The sequence below is a fragment of the Ictalurus punctatus genome, chromosome 9 (genome assembly GCF_001660625.3).
Source record: "Ictalurus punctatus breed USDA103 chromosome 9, Coco_2.0, whole genome shotgun sequence".
In the NCBI taxonomy this organism is placed as follows: domain Eukaryota; kingdom Metazoa; phylum Chordata; class Actinopteri; order Siluriformes; family Ictaluridae; genus Ictalurus; species Ictalurus punctatus.
The window spans coordinates 21,985,104-22,006,246 of NC_030424.2; the positions used below are offsets into that span (position 1 = coordinate 21,985,104).

At 38.9% G+C, this 21,143-nt stretch overlaps 1 protein-coding gene across 2 annotated transcripts in view; it reads left to right on the top strand.

The window, feature by feature from the left end:
- The window catches only part of LOC124626008 (latent-transforming growth factor beta-binding protein 2), a 123,346-nt gene that overhangs the window by 49,631 nt on the left and 52,572 nt on the right, over positions 1-21,143 (top strand). For both annotated transcript variants that reach the window (XM_047157434.2, XM_017476525.3), the window contains exons 4-8: positions 398-621; positions 3,309-3,479; positions 8,230-8,433; positions 9,584-9,870; positions 12,267-12,369. In XM_047157434.2, coding sequence (XP_047013390.2) covers positions 398-621; positions 3,309-3,479; positions 8,230-8,433; positions 9,584-9,870; positions 12,267-12,369 — 989 coding nt within the window. The remainder of the gene's footprint in view (positions 1-397; positions 622-3,308; positions 3,480-8,229; positions 8,434-9,583; positions 9,871-12,266; positions 12,370-21,143) is intronic.

Here is a 21,143-nt window from a genome sequence, read left to right on the forward strand (position 1 = left end):
TAGATGAGGTGCATTTTTCCATGTTCTTGCTCTCTCGCATGCTGTGCTGAAGTAGTCGCATTATCCTCTCTCATTTATTCTTTCATTTGCTGGGAATATGGAAGGCTGATAAAGGCTGAGTATGGATTAACAAATGACGTTATGCATCTTAGAACTGTGGGTTTCATGTACCAAGTTTGGTGAATCATTATGTGAAAAGATGTCTGGAGGCAAAGAATCTATTCAGTGACTTGAGACATTTTGTTCTGTTTTTTGGGTTTTTTTTTTGCTTTGCACTAGTACACTAAAAAGTGTGGAAAATGGCAAGTTTAGCCGTAACCAACCTGAGGATTTTCATTTTGACTTTATAATTCAATGAATTCAAAGCTGAATCACTCGTGTATGTTTTTTTTTTCAGAACCCAGGTTAGACGAGGTTCTCCTGAGGTCACTCTGCAGCAGACTGGTTCAGGACAGTCTCATGTCTCCAGGACGGTCAAGCGTTATCCTTCATCTACAGCACCCATAACCTCAAATGCTCTGCCTATTGCAAACGGACACAACCATGGACACACGCACACTCAGCATGTCACCTACTCTAATGGCCAGCCACATACCTCCAGCAACACAGTGACTCCAACAGGTTAAAACACACACACACACACACACACACACACACACACACACACACACACTGTCTCCAGCAGGTTATAATCTACTTATTCTATCAGATAACACTTTACTGAAGGCAGTGTGAACTACATAAGCCTGTCATGACAACTGATATAAACCTACCTACAAGAATATTCCAACAGGTGTCCCATCATAAAGGCTGATTTATGAAACAGCATCAGTGTTATGTCATTATGCAAGTCTATCTCTTGACATCGAGTGAAGCAAGTATATAGACATTTTTGTTTTTGTTATATAATATGCTTTTTGTACACACACACACACACACACATATGGCATGAACTCCACAAGACCTCTGAAGGTGTGCTGTGGTATCCAAGACATTAGCAGCACATCTTTTAAATCCTGTAAGCTGTGAGTTGGGACCTCCATGGTTAAGACTTGTTTGTCCAGAACATCCCACAGATGCTTGATCGGATTGAGATCTGGGGAATTTGGAGGCCAAGTCAACATTTGAACTTTTGTCATGTTCCTCAACCATTCCCGAACAATTTCTGCAGTGTGGCAGGGTACATTATCCTGCTGAAAGAAGCCACTGCCATTAGGGAATACCGTTATCATGACGGGGTGTAATTGTTTTGCAACAATGTTTAGGTAGGTGGTATGTGACATAGTAATATTCACATGAAAGCCAGGACCCAAGGTTTCCCAGCAGAACATTGCCCAGAGCATCACACTACCTCCTCCGGCTTGCCTTCTCCCCATAGTGCATCCTGGTGCCATCTTTTCCCCAGGTAAATGACACACACACACACATGGCCTCCACATGATATAAAAGAAAACGTGATTCATCAGACCAGGCCACCTTCTGCCAATGTTCCATGGTCCAGTTCTGATGCTTACGTGACCATTGCAGGTGCTTAAAGTGGTGGACAGGAGTCACCATGGGCACTCTGACTGGTCTGTGGCCACACAGCCCCATACACAGCAAGCTGTGATGCACTGTGTGTTCTGACCTCTTTTTATAATAGCCAACATTAACTGTTTCAGCAATTAGTGCTACAGTAGCTCTTCTGTGGAATAAGACCACATGGGCTAGCCTTCACTCACCACACACCTCAGTGAGCCATGGGCACCCATGGCATTGTCTCCGGTTCACTGGTTGTCCTTCCTTGGACCACTTTTGGTAGGTACTAACCACTGCATCCCAGGAACACCCCACAAGTCCTGCCGTTTTACACATCCTCAGAGGAACCACGAATGGAACAATGTACCAGGACATATTACCTTTGTTAATGGTTATGAATACACACTTTATTCATATTTATAAGTACAAAGAAAAAAGACATTATGTGTGTAAAGTTGAAGTGGATATATGTACTGGAAGTATATTAAATAACAAAAACAAATGTGTCTGAATACTTATTTCCCTTCATTGGAAATGTTATATCTATTTTAACATTATAGTTGACCAAAGCAGCCTTTATGCCTGGAATAAGTGTTTAAAAATGTTTATGTAGGTTTATGTCAGTTGTCATGAAGGGCTTATGTAGGTGTAGCCTTCAGAACACTGCCTTCAGTAAAATGTTAGCGTCTGTCACACAAACACATAGGCACACATGCACACACATAGGCGCACACACACACACACACACACACACACACACACACACACACACACACACACACACATGGAAGCCTTCTCCATGGAGCTGATTTGTGTTTAGATACACTGGAAACTCTTGATAATTGAGACTGTTAATATGTCCACATGGTAATTTGTGCCCAAACAAGCACATACAAACATAAACAGAGACATGAAAACACTCGTTTATCACTGTCATCTTAACATAGTTGCAAACAAACACATGTCATGCACGCTCTTCATTTAAATCAAGTGTTACAATAGGGGGAAAAGTTCCGCTCCTTGATTTTCGTCACACAAATACACACAAGGTGTGTTTGATGTCTTACTCCTAGTGCCTTAGGGCCATTTTTTTTCCTTCCCAACTTAGCACACGTGCGCTACACAAACCCCATAAACACTTTGAACCATTGCTTTGTACTTCAAAGCTTTTCCTTTGTCATCTACATCATAGCTAGGAAAGTTTTAAAGCAGCGTGTTCAATTAAAAGAAATAAAATCCTAATCAAATTAGTTCCAGAGAAAAAAAAAATGAATAAAGAATGACATGGGCATATGGACAGCATCTAACAACACCCTCAAATTATACTACAATGGCAATGTTTAACAAGTTCAATCCTCACAAACATTCCAAGAGATCCCTGCTTTCAGACGTCTGTTTTTCCATCATTTACAAGGCAACAGGAGTTGAACAGGTTCCCACCATTACACAAGACTTCCCTTCCAACTGCAAACGGACACACACACAGACATACACGTGCGCACGCTCGCACACGCCTTATCCTCGTGATGCTCTCTCTCTCACTCTATCTTGCTCTGGAGAGCTTTTGCAGTGACACATCCTTCCAGCTATCCAGACTCGTGTACACACACACTCGCACCCACACACACACTGACACGCATATGCACTTACACTGTTATAAACCTCCTGTTCTATCAGTGTCCAGACAGGGAGAGTGTGACTTGTGAAGATGCAGCACTTCTTGTTTGTGTCTGTTCTGTGCTTTCAGCTCTTGCTTTCTCGTTGCCATTCTTCTCCGTTACCATTTTTAGGAGCAAACCTTACAGCTAATGTGGACCGTATCAAGATCGTCTTTACACCCATGGTGTGTAGGAGGATTTGCCATGGGGGGCAATGCTACAATAGCTGCGAGCGTGGAGATAAGACCACGGTGTACAGCGAGAACCAGGGCCCGCCGGCCAAGACCAACGGCTTCAGACTCTGTAAGTTTCTCATAGTCTCACAGCTTGTGCGTTTCTGAATTGCTTCTGAATTTCTCACAAGAGCATGTTTTGTCCTTGACAAAAAAAAAATCTTCCTCTTCTTTGAGATGCACTGAAATGAAACATTTTGTAGAGATTCCTTTCAGCATGCTATTAAAAAGTGAAAGAAAGGGAGAAAATCGGCTCTGTGATTGTGCACTGAGACCTAAGAGGTGTTTAGAGATGGGGAAACCACACACTCGTCCCACGCTCCCTCCTCTCTACCCCCTGCTTGCATGCGGTTTACACCTCGCTTTGAACCTCACCTTAACCATTTCATATGCTCAACAAAAGAAAAAGAAAGACAGGGGGCGGGAAAGGGAAGGAGAAAGGGCGCAAGATTTAACAGAGATTACATTAAAGCCACTTTTATCCACCTGCTTTAGCCCCGAGCCAGCATGGAGGGCCTGAGGAGCGGCAACAATGCTGAGCTGCCTCTCCTAACAGCTCAATCCGCTTTACAGGGAAATCTCACACTCTCCCACTGGATCTGTGTGTGGTTAATGAAGCACATTTCATACACCAGAGCTCAGTTAACACCAATGGACCGTTTAATGCCCAGCCAAGTTCTTTTTATCACTGGTGAGAACATACTTGTAGTATAGAGCAGTGACTCAATGCGGCTTGTAGCTGTTTCTTCTCTTTTTTCAATACCATGACATTACACTGATTCAAAGAAGATGCAGATAATTTTTATGAATTTATTTGTAACTGTATATGTAGAACTACAGTCCACTCCGAAACTATTGGGAAGGTAATTCCAATTAAATTGTTTTTTGCTACAGAATGAAGACATTTGGATTTGAGTTCAAAAGATGAACATGAGAAGAAAGTTTAGAATTTCAGCTTTTATTTCATGGTATTTATATGTGGCTGTGTTAAATGACATAGAACATAACGCATTTTTTATCAGACCACAATTTGTAGGCAAGCAAAAATATTGTACCGCGTGACTGACCGGTGTTTCTTGTTGCCCAGGTGTATCCTGTTAGATTCATTGTATAAACAATAAATAGCTCTGAACATCTACTTTTGATTTTAGCCTTCAGTTTCTCATTTGAAGACTGCATTTGTTGTTAAAAGGATTAGCCAATATGAAGATCAGAGAGCTGTATATGAGAGAAAAGCAAGCCATTTTGAAGCTGATAAATGTGGGAAAATCAATCAGAGGTATTGCACAAACATTGGGCATAGCCAATACAACAATTTGGAATGTTGTGAAAAAGAAAGAAAAAACAGTGGTGTACTGAGCAACATACAGCGAATAGGTCGGCCAAGGAAAACAACAACAGCTGATGACAGAAATATTGTGAGCGCTGTGAAGAAAAACCCCAAAACAACAGTGACATCAGCAAGAACCTCCACAGGGCAGGGGTTAAGGTACCACAATCGTTCAAAGAAGACTTCGAGAGCAGAAATATAGAGGCCATACCACAAGATGCAAAGCACTCATTAGCAGTAAGAATTTGAAAGCCAGGTTGGAATTTGCAAAGAAATACCGGAATGAAAATCAGAGAGCTCAAAAAGGTTCCCAAAAGGTTCTGGAACCAAGATTTATCTCTACCAAAGTGATGGAAAGGCCAAAGTGTGGAGAAAGAAAGGATCTGCTCATGACCCAAAACATACACGCTCATATGTGAAACATTGTGGAGGTAGTGTCATGGCTTGGGCTTGTATGGGTGCTTCTGGAACAGGCTCAGTAATCTTTATTATGATGAGATAACTCATGATGGTAGTAGCAGAATGAATTCAGAAGTATACAGGGACATTTTGTCAGCCAGTTTACAGAGAAATGATTTCAAATTAATCAGGAGGAACCATTGAGAACTAAAGGGGCAGTTTACTACTCTTTTCTGAGAGTGTAGTGTAGGAAAGGTTTATAATTAAGGGTCTGGACCCATGTCCTGGGTGTTAGAGCCTTTCTGGTGTGGAAACACTTTCTTGAAGGGTTCTGTGTAGAACCTTTAAGGGTTCCCTCTGAGGGAGAACTGAAATTTGATCTTAGTTACACATAGCCTGTGTCCAAATGATTTTGGAAATGTGATTCATTTGCTTGAATTAGCAATCCATAAACAAATAATTTTCCAGATTTATGCTAATCTTAAAGGAAAAATCCACCCTGAATCACTTATAATTAACATCAGTTGTTCAGTGGTGTCCAAAATGAAACTTCTTTCATTGACATCTTGGTCTGTTTTTTCACTTTGGTTAATGGGTTCCTTTATTACCCACAATGCCGTTTGTCTACCTGCTGATAGTGGTGCCAGTGGGAAATAGCTACAAATAGAGAACGATGCAGCAGCTCTTTAATCCTTTAGCCTGTCCAGATCTCTGACCTCCTTATCTGTACACTCTACTCAAACAGATAAGGTTCCAAAGCTTCAAATTTCATGATACTACCATTGTCAGCACCATCGTACTTATAGATCTCTTTTTAGATCTCTGACTAGCTGAGTCAAGTCTCTGCCATAAGTCAGTGAAACTGTGCCATATAGATGCATTCAATTCTGGAAATATGAGTCCAACATTTGCTGTCTCCTTTACTTCTACATTGGATTTCTCGTTAATATTAAATTAAATGTCCCTTGAAAATGGTGAGTGAGTGAGTGCTCTTTTGTTTTTGATAGGCTAACAGCGAAATCTGACTGTTATTACTTATAATATTAAGTACTATTGTAGCTGCACTAGCATTGTCCTCCTGTGACATTTGCATGGCAGACACCATCTAACTTCACATGGGAATAACAAAAATACAGAACCAAACCAAATTAGCAATAGAATCTCTAGTCACATCACAGATATTTCAATATAAACACATTTAATGCGCTTCAGTGTGAAGGGCTCCTTTAATAGTAGCTGTTTGGAACATGTCGGGCTGCTTTAAACACTTTCACAGCTTGGAAGTAATGAACGTTGGAAAGTACATTCCTGGCACCTGCCAACATCTGAGAGATGACCTGAGTTATATTTTTATCCTTGTTCTAATATTGAGCTTCCTCAGATACAGCATTTGAGGTTGCTGGTGTAATACATGTACTATTAGGAATGTAAGGTGGCATCTCATGTTGTTATGTGGAGAATTTCAGGCACTCATTACTGCATAGGTGGTGAGTCAACTGTCACAGGTCCTGATGTTTAATATTTAGACCAGTGAAACCTGGAAACTGTGTAATGTCACACCCACATGCACATATAAATAAGAGACACAAATAATTGTACTTGATGAATATGGAATCATCAACAATAAACAAGGATTGGACTTTACAATGCTAACTGCATGATGAGACCTGGCTATGAAACACAGAAATATCAGATATAAATAGACAATCTAGTTAAGTGCTAAAAGCAAACAGGTGAGCACAATAGGTAACAGACCAATGACAGGACAGTGGCACAGGACCAAAACCCAAACAAATGCACACAGCAAAACAAACAATAGCATGGACAACGAATGACAACTGTGTGTTGAGAGAGGGAATTTGTAACAGTGGTCTCTTCCAGGATTGCCATACCCCCATTCACAAGGAATCCTCAGGGAGAGTTCACTGAATGGTGTGATGAGGATGAAAATGATGTTAATCACATGCTATGGCCTTCACAGTCACCAGATCTCAACACAGTTGAACAGTTATGGGAGATGTTGGCGAGACACTGCTGTCCACCACTATAATCAAACAACAGTTGAGAGAATATCTTTTGGAAGTATGACATTCATTTCTCCAGTACAGTTCTGGAGACTTGTAGAATCTATGCCGAATATTTTTACTCAGACACTAAGACACTATGTTGTTTTTCCTTTAATTTGTCTCCTGGTCTTTCACAGACAGGTTTTTTCAATTCTTTGCCTTTTTTGTCTTTCTATTTTGCCACACTACAACTGTTATCTCAAAAATATGTTTAAACAGTATTGATCAAATGAGGAGAACATATGCGTTTTTGCGGTCAGAACTATTTTCACTGTTTTTTGTTGACTACAAAGGCCTTCCTTTTATTGCTTCTTTGAAGTCTGACTGCAAGTGGGTTCAGTTTACTGGGCTTGGATTCCCCGGTCACAGGTATATAGGGCACAGGCACTGCTGACAGAAGAAAAAAGAGAATTAAAGAAGCTCTGTGAAACCACAGCTGTTCATTTGTATTGTTCCATTCTTGCTCTCCATGACTGCAAAAATGAGTCTGGTTTGTGATGGTTTTGTCTGCTCAAAAGAAGATCTGGCATGTAGCTTGAAATATTTTGGTGTTTATACACTACTAGTGGTTATGTAATTCGCTTATTAAACAAAATTAATAGCATTTAAAATATCAGTGACTTCACATCACAGAACATGTGGTTATTGGTCTGTAAGTTCAGTCATGACATTGTTTGGATATTAAAATACAGGAAGTTTTTACTGGTTCCTAGGAAAGCCTAAAGGAAGCAGAGGTCAAGCCAGTACCGTCTTCCCACTAATATGAGGACCACCTTAATGTGTTTTTCCTGAGGGTAAATTTTAGAGTTCAAAAATCCCCATTCAAATGAATGTTCAAAACCATGAACAGTTGAACAGACCGTTCAAGGTCATGAACAGTTCAGAAGCTTTGCTGCCCAAAGAAAAGCTCATTATATTCCTCTGTTTGCAAGTATTTAAAAAGCTTTTCTGACTAAATAAATTTTGCCCTATATGTGGGTTGAGATTTCCAAAGTATCCTCACACTCTCATTTCTTATCTTCTAGTTTTCTGTCAGATTCCGTGCTTGAATGGAGGACGGTGTATTGGGCAAAATGAATGCTGGTGCCCATCAAATGCCACAGGAAAGTTCTGTCACCTTCCGACTCCGACTCCCAGCAAACCCTCACAGGGCCGACAACCCAACAGCAACAGAGTGCAGAACGGCTCATCTCACACTGTCTACACCCTGCCCCTGTCTAACCAGCAAGGTAAAGGCAGAACAATCATGGTCCCAATGTGGCGGTGCCTTTTACATACTGATACATCTTAATACATTTCGTAAGAGAATTAAAGAGGAAGGAATGCAGCATCTGCTAACATCCTGCTGTTCATGCTTTTAGACAAATTTGTAAGTTTACACAGTTTGTGTTCCCATGTATGACATAATTTTTTATTACTTGGATTTAGGTTTACAGAAATCAGAAATTGTTGAAAAAGTCAAATATTAATGGTTATATCTGGATCTCGTTTTGTGCACATGTTTTATGTGGCTCATATTGTTCGCAGAGTGTTCCTTGTTCAGCAAACTCATTACGAATATGGAAACCAGAATGCGTCTCACCAACGCCATGTCCATGTCTATGCTAACAAAGAACACCTGTCACTTTCAATTCCAAAAAATTTAAATATTCTTCTCCTAGAAATTTTTTATATATATATATATATATATATATATATATATATATATATATATATATATGTGTGTGTGTGTGTGTGTGTGTGTGTGTTTGTGTGTGTGTGTGTATATATATATATATATATATATATATATATATATATATATATATATATATATATATATATATATCACTCTTACCTGCTTTATTTTCTTTGTCCAGCATTAAGTAGATGCAGAAGCTCTCGTGTGGCCTTTAATCCTCTGAATTCCGTTCTTATTTGCTTATTGACCTTTATGCTGTGTTTTAATAAGTCTAATTCAGTGGCAGGGATCACATCTGGCCACTGTTACATCACTGTACAAGCATCTCAGGCTTTGTGTAGCAACTGAATCAGAACCATTAAAGAGCTTCTTCTGTACTGTGGAATACAAGAAGTTGGGTGTACACTTGAATAAGTGATTTCTGAAAAGTATGGGCATGTCAGATTTCCCTCAGGCACTAGATTGTCAAGGGAGGCATGTTACCTACTGGTTACTGGTCCAAGCAGTCATTTATGTTTTTACTTGATTCAGTATTTCTATAATATAATAATGGTGTATAGCAATATGAGTCAATAACTGTGTGTGGAATTATCATTGCATCAGTATGTTACATTGTTTTTCATTAATAGATGAGTCGTGTTATGTTCATAAACTTCCTATATAGTCATAATGTTATGACTGTTTCTCTGTTTTTGTAGCCTCCCTTTTACCCTCGCTGGTGAATGTGCATGTCCAGCACCCACCAGAAGCTCAATTTCAGATCCACCAGGTTGCACGGGTCAAACCGGGCCAAACAGTTGAAACAGGACACTCAGTACAACAGCGCTCTCAGCCTGGCAGTAATCATATCAATGCCAATGGGAATGGCAATGGGCAGAACAGCGTGCGCAGCACTGGGCACAACAATGGACAGAACCACCACAGGCTACATATTAACCTAAATGGACACGTGGGAAGGTGTTTCCAGGAAACAGTTGATGGAAAGGTATGTCAAGTATACAAATTAAGACTGGACTGACTAAAAGTACGCAAAGTACAGATGCATTTGAGTTGTGGTACTCATGACATGTCATGGTCTCAGGATAATTATCATGTACTGTTTCAGCACGAATGAATGTTAGTGTGTCAGTATTTTGATACAACACAGTCTTTATAATTGCATAAGGTAACAATTTCCTTCAAGGTTCTCAATTGGCTTGAGTTACTTGGCCTCAGCTCAGTTCTCATTGAACCCTACTGAATATTTTCCCTCTCTCTGAGTTCACCTCTTCTTGTCTCAGTTATAATTTGGACTCAGTATAGATGGTCCTGATTACAACACTCAGACATGTCTCAGTACAGTACTTGTATTCCATAAGAGCCACAGGTGTTTGGATGGACACGCAGAGTCTGTTTATAAGGCATTTCCGAAACTCATGGTCATAATCCAAAGCAGATATCAGAGCATGGGAGGTCAGCTTAGACTGTTCTGTAATCCAAATGAAGAAACAATTCTTCATAAGCTAAGTCAATACATGATAAATTAAACATATGACAAACACAAGAAGCAGTAATATACACAGAGCAGGAAAACATCTCAGCAAATAAAGGGAAACAAAGATACAGATGCTCCAATTAGATACAGGTGAATCTAAAGATGAGGGGCATAGCCCAAGCAAGGCCAAAGGAGTCTAGATTAGCCAGTCCACCTAGTGGCATATTTTTGAGAGTTGGGAGGAAACTGGAATACCTGGATGAAACCCACATGGTCATGGGGAGATTATGAAAACCTCTGCACAGACAGTAACCTGAGCTCAAGCTTGGAACCAGAGACAGTGGAGCTGTGAGGCGGCAACACTACCCGCTGTGCCTCTGCAAATTATTGAATTATTTTAAATGCTATTTGGGCAAGAAATTGCAGTCCTCATTTACTGAAATTCATATTAACTCGATTTATTGCACAGCATTTTGACTGTTTTTCTTGAGATGCTCTATATAAATAAAGCTGACCTGACTTGACTCACAAACCTAGCCAGTAAACAAAAATGAGAAAAAGTTAAGAATAATTTTGTCCAAATTTAATGTGAAGCACGTATGGAGCTTATGCACACATAGTAAGCTTTAGTGTTTTAATATAAACTGTATTAATTAATGTAAAACACTTTTTAAAAAAACTTCAAATGTACTATAATATATAATATAGCATACTATATTTTCATAGGGGTAATTTTGCCAATTCCTCTAATCATCAAAAACTCCATCACATGCCCAAATCTCTTTCTTCTAATGTTTTATTGCTCTGAATCACAACCAAGGACTTAGTGAAAGTTCATTCAGACATTGCAATGACACCAATTTATTTTCTAAAACAGAAACATACAGTAGCTAGTATATGTTGCTGTCAGACAGGAAGGAAGCTCTGCTTCTGATTTACTCTGCAATTGGAATTTATGCACCCTGTGAAGTTTAGCACTCTCAGATTCCAGTCACATTAGCAGAGGTGTAATCATTTGGGGCCAAAAGTCCAGACACTGTTCGGCAGAGGATCCATCTGGAATGTGGTAAAGAGACAAGCTATAACAAACATGATCCTTCAATGCAATATTATACAGCTCATTACAGCACATAAGGTTATATATTTTTCATTTGCTATGGTCTCAGTTTCCAAACCAAGCATTTTTGTGTGCAAGGCTTAAACTCTATTAGATAAATGGAGCATGAGTAGTCTGAATTGTAAGCTTATAAAAGATTTGGCTGAAGAACAGTACATTCCGTATTTGTCTCTTAATTGTCTCTGTCTGACCTATTAGTAGTCTTGACAAGAACAGAACATACTGAATGCAAAATGACTCAGCATTTTTTCAATTTAGGATAAATTCATATTCAGGCATGTTTACTAGGACTAGAGACATGGTGCCAATGCCCTAGTAGTATAGCTGACATAACAGTGACCTGGCTTCCAAAGTCCCATAAATCTGAAATAAATTCAGATCCTAATCTCACAGTTAGCTCAGATCCATGAGAAATGTGCCAGGGGAGGAGAGAGAGTGGAAAAAAAGAGACTGCTTTTGTCCTCTCTAACCGGACTCAGCTGCTCGTCATCTTTTTTGTTTTAAATGTGACGAGGCACATGTGTAAGCCTTTTTAAGCACAGCACACATTTCGCATTTAGGTATCAGAAGGAAGGAAGGATGCTAAAAGAAAAGGAGATTTGTGATGATACTGGCTGGGTTTTCTGCAACTCCTCTGATCCTAGAACAGGCCTGGGTTTCATAATATACTTCAACTGCCTGTTCCAAAACCTTTTGTCACATTCATCCCCTTGAAAAGACCCTTGTGTTTGTTACGAAACATGAGTCGCTGGAATTTGTGCTATTGTATGTTTGTGTGATTATGTTGCAGTGTGGGAAGCCTCTGCCAGGTCTTACCAATCAGGAAGACTGCTGCGGCAGTGTGGGAGCGTCATGGGGTCTACACAAATGCACCGAGTGTCCCAGCAAACCGGGTGAGATACTCATACACTAAGGGCTAACACAAACTGTATGTCTGTCAGATGTCTCTCTGGCTGAATTCTAGCCAGCTGCCAAAAAGAGAATCAAATTGATTTTTGTTTTTTTGATATATTTTGACACCTCTACTTAAAAATGTCACTACTATACATTTCACTAAGATGACATGGAAATGTTATTTACTTTTTAATCTTGTCTAGGCTTTCATCCTGCAAAGATCATGTTGGTAAGGAGCCAGTTTAAATAAACACGGTGGTAAAAAACAATCAGTCTGCCCAAGATGCTAGCTAAAGCTGATTTAACATTGTGCAATTTCAGCTGTCTTTTAAGATTATCACATTATATGAGACGATCCCAATAAAATCTGGGCCAAATTCTATAACAGAGTGTGTAATAATGTGTTCTCGATGTCAGATTATATGATGAAGATTCATTAGCAATGGAGTTTAGAAAAAATTACTTTTCTTAAAAAGAAACATATTTCATTTCTTGAAGGTCTGTAGTTTTCAGAACTATATATTGTAAAAAAGTTTAAAAAAATTTTTTTTTTTAAATCATCTTTTGAAGGATGTTTACAAGCCACCATAAATATACACCAAAATCCTCTTCTTCTGAGTTCACATTACTGAAGGTAGAGTGTGCATGTAGTATGTTTACTACCCCTTTCCCTTTCAAACGAGTTTGTGTTTTAGAAACTCAACAAGGCAACAAATCTAACCAGGCATTTCTTTGGATGAAGGCACCTTGGCAAAACCCACTGCTGCGAGATTGTTGAGCTTTGCTCAAGACAAGCAAGTGCCAACTCTTTCTCCAATCTGTAGTCCTTTTGAAAAGCCACAGTTTACACTCAGCCTGGTTTAGTTTGTGTATACAGAATGGAAGTTGACTGTTGGCAGAATTGCAGTGCTTCATGCTGTGTGGTACTAAATGGACAATGTGTGAGGCATGCTGTGCATGTTCTGTGCCTTAGTAGTTATACTTTTAGGTATTTGTTATACCTATTTATCTATATTACCTATAGATGTCCAGATAATGATAGGAATAAATGATCATTTACAACATTTTTGTGAAAAAAATGCTTCACAAAAAATAATAATAAAAATATAAAAATACTTAAGAGTTTAGATTAGGGGTGGGTTTAAGCATAGACACAACACATTTAGCTGTAATGATAAACTGGTTAGTGGAAATGCCTCAAAGAGATATGTAATACAAGACACTGGTCCCAATGTACTAATAAAGAAGCTGATTTGTATGTAATGTGAGAGAATGCAAGTAGTGGCAGTATTGCAGGCCATCACATTATTCACTCCCCATATCCTTCACTTTTTCCCTTCAGGAAGAGGGAACATGCACTTGCACTTGTACATACTGACTACCAGACATACTGTAAGACCGTCATATTTGTTTCCTTATTAAGCATAGTCAGTAATCCGATGCAGACATCAGCTCACTGGTGGTGAGTCTTTAGATCATTGACAGATATTTACTCTCTTTTTTCCTGCCTGCCAGAAGTTCTTCATCTCCTAACTTTCCAGATGTGTCTCCGCTCTCTGCTCTTTGAAGTTTGGATTTGCAGAAGTGTCCATCCATTCTCTCATTTTCAGTTTGTTTGGGAAGAACTCTGAACATCTGGTTTGGGAACGCTAGGAATGACATCACTGACTATTGTGTTGTTGAATGTGTGCAGTGATTAGGAACAGTAAATGTCTGATAAGCATTCACAAAGTCTATGGAATATACAGTATACAGTGGAGGGAAATAAGTATTGAACACAACAATTTTTTCAGTAAATGTATTTCCAAAAAGGTTATTCACATGATTTTTTTTTTACCAGACATCAGTATTAACTCAAGAAATCTGCCAATATAAAGAATTGGCAACATTAAAGTCCGTAAATAATGTTATGTGTAATAAAGTGGAATGACACAGGTAAAAAGTATTGAACACCCTAAGAAAAAACAGTTCTCAAGGCAAGGAACCAGCTTAAATCCGTAAGTAGTTAGAAAGTAATTATACCTCCTATCTATGCAAATTAACATCAGCTGGGTTAGTAAATTGATGGTCTATTAAAAGGCTTTTCGTTACCAAGGTGTCACACAAGAAACATCTCATTATGGGTAAAAGCAAAGAGCTCTCCAAAGACCTTCACAACCTTTTGGTTTCAAAACATATTGATGGATTCAGATACAGATGTATTTCAAAACATCTGAATCATCCAGTGAGCACCATTGGGGCCATTATCTGCAAGTGGAAGCAACATCACTCCATCATCAACCGGCCATGCACAGGAGCTCCTCGCAAGATTTCTGACCAGGGAGTCAGAAGAATAGTCAGAAGAGTAGCCCAAGAACCAAGGACCACTCGGAAAGAGCTCCAGAAACACTTGGAGGAATCAGGTACCATCATCACAGAGAAAACAGTAGGCAATGCACTCCACCGCCATGGCCTCTATGCATGTTCACCCCGCAAGACTCCATTACTAAAGAAAAGACATGTTGAAGCTCATTTAAAGTTTGCTACAACTAATTTGGACAAGCCTATGAAATACTGGGAGAGCGTAGTCTGGCCAGATGAGAGCAAAATTGAACTTTTTGGCTGTCATGTTTGGAGAAGAAATGGTGTTGCACATCACCCTAAAAACACTTTACACTTCACCAAACAGTGAAGTTTGAAGGTGGAAGCATCATGGTGTGGGGCTGTTTTTCATCACATGGTACTGGCAGACTTCATATAATTGAAGGAATGACGAATGGAGACCTTTACCAGGAGATTCTTGAGAAGAATCTGCTGCCATCCAACAGGTTGATGATGATGAGACGTGGGTGGACCTTCCAGCATGACAGCTATCCAAAGCATACAGCAAAGGAAACTCTCAACTGGTTTCAGAGAAAAAAATAAAGGTGTTAGAATGGCCCAGTCAATCACCGGACTTGAATCCAATTGAACAAGATTAACGACAATATGTTTAGAAGAATGGACCAAACTCACACCTGAATACTGCGGCAGATTAATTTCTTCATAAAGGAAGCTTCTTGAAGCTATCGTTACTAACAAAGGCTTCTCCACTAAGTATTAAATAAATTTCAGTTAGCGTGTTCAGTATTTTCTTCCTGTGTCATTCCTCTTTATTACACATAACTTCATTTATGGACATTAATGTTTGGATTTCTTTATATGTGTGGATATCTTGAGTTAATACCAAAGTCTGGTGAAAATTTCACGTGAATAGCCTCATTGGAAATATATTTACTGAAAAAAAAATGTTGTCAGTACATATTTCCCCACTGTACATTGCATTGCTTAGAAATAGAAATATAGTAAGTTGTAAGATCAGGAGTTAAATAAAGTGAGCTTAGGTTAATGTAAATGGAAAGCAGAACTGAGCTCTATTATTATAATTTAATTGAAATGCAAATCATAGTATGGTATAATGCTGAAATAAATAATGATGATGCAATGCAGATTCTAAAACCACCAAATTTATTTACATAGAAACAGACATATCAAAAACATGAATTGCATAATTAATTCAGCAGTGCTGTTCCTACGTTGGTGGTAATCATAAAAGAAATACATCTCTTCCAATATATAAATCCCAGTTGAACACCTAAATAACATTTGTTTTTAATTTGGTTAACATTGTTAATAGAAGGCCAAAGTTTAGTAAAGGTGGTTTAGCTCTTGCGATTTCCTTGTAACAAAAATACTCCCATTCTACAATAGTGCCAAGCCACCATGTTTTTGGCATGTGTTTTATTTTGAAAATGTTATCTTTATTTATCTGTGAGTAGAAGAGGCATTTTGGAGAGTGAAGAAGCGGTTATTAGGCACACGGTTTGTGGAGCAAGTGATGACAGTCAAGAGAGCTTGTCAGGAGGCTACGTCCTTGACAGTAGTTATGCATTACCATCTCAGATGTTGCGAATTCCGGGCTGTAATGAACACCAGGCAGAAATATCAAGAGAGATAAAGAGAGGGAGAAAGTGTGATAGAGAGAGACAAAGAGATCACATTCATGCCTTGGACCTGAGCCTCTGTTTTTTCTTGGATTCAAGCATCAGCTACAGTCTGAGGGACTTATCTCTGCTCTTTATCTTCTCAGGTTTAGATGAGACTAAACGTATGCTCCTGTTTTGAATCTTAACATTCTTATCAAGGGATCACATTCTGGATTTTGTTGAAAGGTTAGCTGTTTCTAAGAGTTTTGAAATAAGGTATTTAAGCTTGAGTGAGGCAAGAATATTTTGTCTTGGAGACAGTAAAAATAGACTGGATAGAGAAAAAGGAATAACATTAATATCCACGGGGATTGCGTCATTGTGCATTGCTGTGATTCCAACTGATTTAAGGAAGCCATTGAGGAGATTGATTGGCATGTCAGAGCGTTCCAGGTTAAATCTAATTGAATTGCTGGAGGGCTGTTTGTGTGTGTGCGCCAGCGGCTTAGCCAGTGTGACACAGTTTCACAGGCCAGATCACTGGTGCTACAGTCGACTTGATTTGGTCTCTCATGTCCACAGTACAGGGCCATGAAAGGTGACTGAGATAGGTTCACAGATAAACTCTGAAAGACAAGGATTTTGTTAGAGGAGACAAAACTGTTCTCAGCAGTTTGAACTTGTTTCCAAAAAGTACAAGTTTTCCAAAATAAACTGATATAATACACTAAAAAAGACTTCCATAGAAACTGTGAGCAAACTACTCCTAGTCCAGGCTTTTCATAAAATTGTTTTTAATTCTTTGGACTCTAAGGACATGTGTGTATTACTTTGGAATTAACTTGTTTTCTTTGTTTTCAGTCATTACCAATATCTTTTCCACTGGACAGTGCCTAAGTAACCAATCATTTACTCTATATAATATGAGAGGAGCTATAAATAGTGTAAACCAATAGTGTAGACTAGTGATCAAAGTCTCTCTTAGTTGTCTTGAGTTATGAGGGTACGGATGGTTCTGTGTTTGGATTATGAATCATACCATTCCAATTTCCACTGTCATGAAAAGTGCCATTAGAATTTGAAATTGATTTTGTTTTCAGTCTCATTTGTAGGGATATCTCTATGTATAGTATATCCCCATGAAACACTCACCCTACAGTATGTGACTATGAAGGCCCATTTGTCTGTGTGCATCTGACACGGTGCTTTTTGGGTCATCACTTGGCCTTTTTTTGCCAGTCAGCATAGACAGAGATCATGACCATCCCAAGGTCACAAATAAATAACACTTTCTACAGGACCCCATAAGCTATCACTGAAACAGTATGGGGCGAGAAGTGCCAGTCTGAATCCTGGTTCCTTCCTTCCAATCTAAACATTTTCCTCTGCTATTTCTTAAGCTAAAATACATGTGTGCTGTTATTTATTCATTTAATCTATTTATAACAAGATTAGCACAGTTCACCGTAAATGAGTGGCAAAAAATAGCCATGATTTAGAGGCAGTATTCATCTGAATGGCTGAATGATTGGAGTTTAATGATCATTATTTACAGTATGATCAACCTATTTTCTTAAGAATGATGTGTCTCAGCTAGCAAAGATTGCTTTTAAATGCTTCTGAACGTAACTCTGCCATAATAATTTAAATCTAATGACTAAATCTTGAGCATTCATTTGTTTATCATCAGTAAATGCTTTATTCTGGTTAGAGTTGGGGTGGATCCAGAGCCTATCCCAGGAACACCGAGTGTGAGGCAGGAACACGCCCTAGATGGAATGCCAGACTATTGCAGGGAATCAAACACACCCTTTCACTCACTTATCTGCAGTAATTTGGAGTTGCCAATCCAACTACCAGCATGTTTTTGTGAGGTTGGAACAACCTGATCTTGGATGTTTTGCTGCATACTGAAAGAGGAAAGATGACATTGGATTATATATTGATGTGAATGCAGTACCAGTCAGTGAATACCATCAAGCCATCCCAAACCACATTATTCTGTCACACTGAGGACAAACTGGCTGAGTGCAAGTTGAAAGCGTTCAGATTCGCTTAATTCTCCTTTGCTCTGAACCATTCACCCCTCAGTGGAAAAGAGGCTGTAGCAATCAGCTTAATGTACTATTAATCAACGACAAAGTTGCATGCTGAAGCATGATCAAACATGACACACTTGTTAATGACCATTATCAAAATCAGGAACTTGGCCCCTGAATCAAAATGTAAAAATAATTGTATAGATGATTTATTCTTGGCATATTCTTGCACATCATCTGCTTAATACAGTAAAACCCAGAGATTAGAATGATTGACAAAATTGAAGAGAAGTATTTTGCTACATGTCACTTTCATTTGGCTGTATTGTTAGACAAGGAAATCAGTTCTATTACAGGGATTTAGTTTTTTATTGTGGCTCATCATAATTAACAGCTAAGGCTATTTTTCATTTGCAAGTGACTGTGACAGCATAGTAAAGACAATAAATCACACATAATGTTGAAATGTGTTTCTAATGAGATCATAATTGTTGCGTGCGCCTTGTTACTTTGTAGTTTGTGCCTTAAAAAGAGTCTCATTGAACATGCAGGTTTTTCAGCTCTTGCACTAATTGAAATAAATGAAGGTTCATGTGGCGGGGGATACTGTGGGGTTAGCATGTTTGCCTCACACCTCCAGGATTGGGATTCAATTCCCACCACCACCACCCTATGTGCTTGGAGTTTGCATGTTCTCCCTGTGCATCGAGGGGTTCATCTGGGTTCTCCGGTTTCCGCCCTAGTCCAAAGACATGCATTGTAGGTTGACTGGCATTTCTAAATTGTCTGTTGTGTGTGTGTGTGTGTGAATTTAACATCCAGGGTGTCCCCTGCCCCATGCCCCAAGTCCCCTGGCGTAGGCTCCCTGCTGTAGGATAAGCAGTACAGAAAATGGATGGATGGAAGGTTGATGTGGAGCTTAACTTTTGAATGCTGCTGAGGAGAGTAACACAGAACATTGAAAACTAGAAAAAACATCTCTCTTCTACCTATTTGTACATTATGCAATGATACATTTATGCATCATTAAGGATGGAAACAGCAACGCTGTCGTGTTGAATTTGTCACAAACAGACACTAGAGCACGAGAAATTGTCTTTGTCGGCCCAGCGAGTTGAAATGCCATTTGTTTAAACACAGAGCTGAAGTATTATACTACAACTATTAAAAAGCAAACACATCAGATGGGTTTAACATATTAATGTTCCAGAAACTTTGTTTTCATTCATTAGTGAGCCAATTTAAAAGCAGTGTCTAATTTCCTAACGTGTATTCACTTAATCTAAGCTGTTTATGGCTAAAGCTTTAGTTTTTAGTGAAAAAAGTAAATGTTTCCTCTGAAAAAGTGACTTCCTCTAATCAGGCTTAGTCAGTGGAAAAAAACAGGGTGACTGCATGAGCTATGAGATTAAATGGCGACAGCTTTGTCATTCGCCTGATTAAAGAGCTTTGAGTTTCTCCTAGTTTTGGCACATACAGTACTGTGCAAAGCTTCTAAATATAAAAAATGCACTATAATGAGAGGTAAAGGGTAAAAAATGAAGTTAAATCAATATTTGGTCTCACGACTCTTTGGTTTTAAACATCAGGGACTCACCAGACAGCCTTGATTATGTTTTTTATCTAAAAAGTGGTCTATTACATAAGGAATAAAATAAAGTAGGGTGTGGAAAATAAGGAAAAATTGTTATTGGAAAATAAGTGAGGTGTGATGGAGCACCTTATTGATTATTCCAATAACGGCACATTCTGAAGTGTTTTCTTCCTCTTATTTACATTTATGGAATTTGGCAGACACCCTTATCCAGAGTGACTTACTTTTATATCATTTATACAACTGATCAGCAGCTACTATCAGAGCTGCTGTTACAGTAAAATAAACAACATTTTTTGACCACGATTAACCCTACGATTAGTGGACAACCTGCTCTACCACCTGAACCACAGCCGCCTCAATATTAATACTAACATGGAAGTCTTCATTTTTTCAACCACCCTCCTGTTCACCCGTGTTCCAGGGCTCTCAGGTCAGCCTGCATGAAGACAGATTTAGAACACTTACTGTAAGGAACATCGCTGTCTGTCCTCCGACTCACATTCTACTCACTTCTGATGCTTTTTGTTTGGCTGTTTGGATTTGAGTAAAGAACACTAGGTCCTGCGGGAAGCTCTCATTGCACCTGTGACGTTATTCCTGAAGTAATGTTGCACTCTCCACTCTACAGGGTGATCCTCCTTGTGATAGCTCTAAATCATCAATCATTGCTTTTTATCAATGAACTCTGATATGCTTTAGCCAGTTTGACTCCCTTTCTTGGCCTGTTTCACTAAAAGAGCCATTCATTTATCTCCTAAAATCTTGCTTCCTGTGTGGTACTTCCATAATAGCACCACTTCACTATGCAGCTATACAAACCATACATGCGCATGTAAATGTGCTGTAAAAACAGCCGAAATGTATTTTGTGGTGAATAGTACTGCTGTAATTAAGAAGCTTTGCTATAAATAGACAAAACGTAATGTGTGTAAATAACAGCAGTGACAGAAAGTCACATACAAACATTCTACAAAAGCATGCGTCTAAGGATATTTATATCTGTCTCTGTTTAGTGCCCCAAATATCTGTATATATGTATTTGTATTCGGATTTTAACCTCCAAATATAAGTACATCTGTATCTTTATTCAGATTTCACCCCATTTTCTCCTCAATTTGGTCCTGCCAGTTCCAACTCACTAGCTAGCTCTCCCCTATCACATGACAACTACCAACTAGGGAGGGTGGGGCAAA